The sequence below is a fragment of the Penaeus monodon genome, chromosome 33 (assembly GCF_015228065.2).
Source record: "Penaeus monodon isolate SGIC_2016 chromosome 33, NSTDA_Pmon_1, whole genome shotgun sequence".
NCBI lineage: Eukaryota > Metazoa > Arthropoda > Malacostraca > Decapoda > Penaeidae > Penaeus > Penaeus monodon.
In genome coordinates, this window is record NC_051418.1 from 13,873,372 (window position 1) to 13,875,966 (window position 2,595).

Consider the following 2,595-nt stretch of genomic DNA (forward strand, 5'->3'; position numbering starts at 1 on the left):
CAGATTGCATCCCTGAACATTCCCCCTCCAAGCCACCCCTAAGACATGTTCCCCAATCCATCCCTCAGGACATATGCTGTAGCCAAGACACCCCTGGACCATGTGGGCTTATGAAATGACACAATATTTGATAAATTCAAATGGAAGCTCTTTAAGATACTAGGATTCAGTTGATTTGACAGGGATATGAAATGTTGAATTGTATTTCCCAGAAATGCCTACTGATATTGGATACATTTTTAATGATTGTTAGTATATCCGTACGAATTAGGTAATAAATTTTATATTGATGTCAAAAATTTATATTAGTTGGTAGAATTTGAAAAAATCTAAATGATTTTTTTTTTTTATTAACAGTGGCTGCTCAAGCATGAGTGACCGGGAAGAAGAAAACTTTGAGTGTTATGGCGAGGCCGATGACATTGAGTGTGATTCTGACTCGGCTAGGATGGGGTAAGATAACCAACTCAAACTTCAACATTGGGGCTCTTTTGTGTAATGGGGAAATATTTATAGTTTACTGTTTAAAGGAATGAAATGATTTGAATTTAAAGTAGATTCATTTGTAAAGTATTTCAGTCAGTATTGGTACTATTAATGTAAAAAAAAAAATTCTAATTTATTGGGTGAATTAGCAAATTATGGTGAAGAGTGTATATCTGAATGTATCAGAGTTAGTGTATTTCTTAATACAAGTTGAAAATGTCGGTGTAGCAGTGCTTAGTTAATACAGTATATATTTGTGTTACTCAGGTGTAAATAGATTCATTTATTACACTACTTCAGTTATATGGGCTCTTATAATAATCAAGTTCCTCCATGTTGACAGAGATGACCTAGATGGCAGTATCAGAAGTCCTCCTCATTCTCTACCACCTAGTAACTTTAGTCGCAGGAATTCCTGGGTTAGAAGGTCATTAAGAGGCTCTCCGTCCAGGTATATATCCATTGATGGCGTGATCACTGCTTGCTAGTTATGGCAGAACAGCATGGGTTGTTGAAGAATGCATATTTTTGGTTCTCTTTTTTCCTGGTTTGTTTCCTGAATCCTCATTCATGTAAAGCAGAAAGTTATCTGTGAATGTTTATTGTTTGGATTTTACTTTATTGATTGAATTTTACCAAAGTTACTAATCTCCATAAAGGTTAGGTAACAAAATGATGTGTAATTTAAGCATACTGAGCTTCTTGATCTTTCTGCTATATATGATGCTCTGCTTAATGTGACAAAAAAATATTGAGATTATGAAAATGTCTAGATGTAACACTTATGGTTACATGACAAACTTTTTTCTTATTCATGAGACACTCATATTTGATAGTATTTTTTTGTCAAATGCTAAATAATCAATTTCTTTTCCTTTTGCAGAAATATCTAATTTTACTTGCTTTTTGTCTTTTTTTTCTTGTATCAGGCATATTTGATATCTTATTGTAGTTTCCTAACTTATGAAATTAGTTTCTCTGGTTTGTAATTTGCTATTTGTGTGATGCAAATAACCTTTGTTGTGTGTTTATTACATTTCTTTTGCTTATTACATATACTTGCTTATGTGGTGAACTGACATAAAAGAAGATAGTAATGGGTAAAAAATATTATCTGGAGAAGTTAAATCTAATCATTATGTTTAAATTTGGGCAAAGGGAAAGTAAAGTAAGTTGGAACATTTACTTTCCACTGCTGTAAAATTATGAAGTAATAAGAAGGATAAAACTGAATGCCCAATAACATTTGCAAGCTTCAAATGCATGCTGAGTGTAGTTTTTAGACCCCACCCCCCAAATTTAAATGTAAAATTTATTTAAGCACTTGAAATTAAAACAAAGCTGGAATAGGGAGGTTGGTGGAGTAAGGGATAGAGATTACATTGAACTTGTGTGTGAATGCTGAACCTAACTGCTTTGGGCTTATAAAAATGCGAATATATTCACAGTTGATGACATGGTATGTAACAAAAAATATCTTTTTAGTATTTACTTACCCTTTTTTGTTTTGATATTCATTTAAGAATTATGATTATCTTTAGAGTATGTTGATTAATTTTCTTTTTTGGGGGGGATTAAATACCTTGTATTTTTTCATATGCACATATAGCTAGTTTAATTTTTAGCACTACTAGAGAATATGCTTTAGATTCTTATAGAAAAAACTGAAAACTTGAGAAGAAGAAAATTACCATCAAAGAATCTTATTTCCTGCTTTTGTTATATCCAGATACAAAATAATTTATTTAATTGCATAGTTGATGTCAGTTTGCAAATGGTATTGCTTATTCCAAGTTTACAAAAGACACTTCAGAGAAATAAGATTCTTTTGAAGAGATAACTCTTCAGCTTCTTCAATGAGATGTTTATTTCTTTCCTATAGCGCACAGGAGAAAATCGTCCCTCCCCGACGGTGGGGTTCCTTCAGACAGTAAGCACCAAGCTCCCTTTATGTATCTGGTGATGGCATGACTGACAGTGTGTTGGAACATTGCTTTTTATTAATTTTAATTAGCTCATCTTCAAGTTGTCTCTGTAGACAGATATATTTATGCACTTAACCCTATGATCCAGATGATGACCATCATGCTTGAGGGGTGGGTGAAGTGA

The 2,595-nt window shown here is 32.8% G+C and overlaps 1 protein-coding gene across 1 annotated transcript in view; it reads left to right on the plus strand.

The window, feature by feature from the left end:
- LOC119594056 (rab11 family-interacting protein 4-like) overlaps nt 1-2,595 on the plus strand; it is a 146,100-nt gene that overhangs the window by 106,113 nt on the left and 37,392 nt on the right. The window contains exons 5-7 of the mRNA XM_037943092.1: nt 353-453; nt 830-937; nt 2,369-2,416. Coding sequence (XP_037799020.1) covers nt 353-453; nt 830-937; nt 2,369-2,416 — 257 coding nt within the window. The remainder of the gene's footprint in view (nt 1-352; nt 454-829; nt 938-2,368; nt 2,417-2,595) is intronic.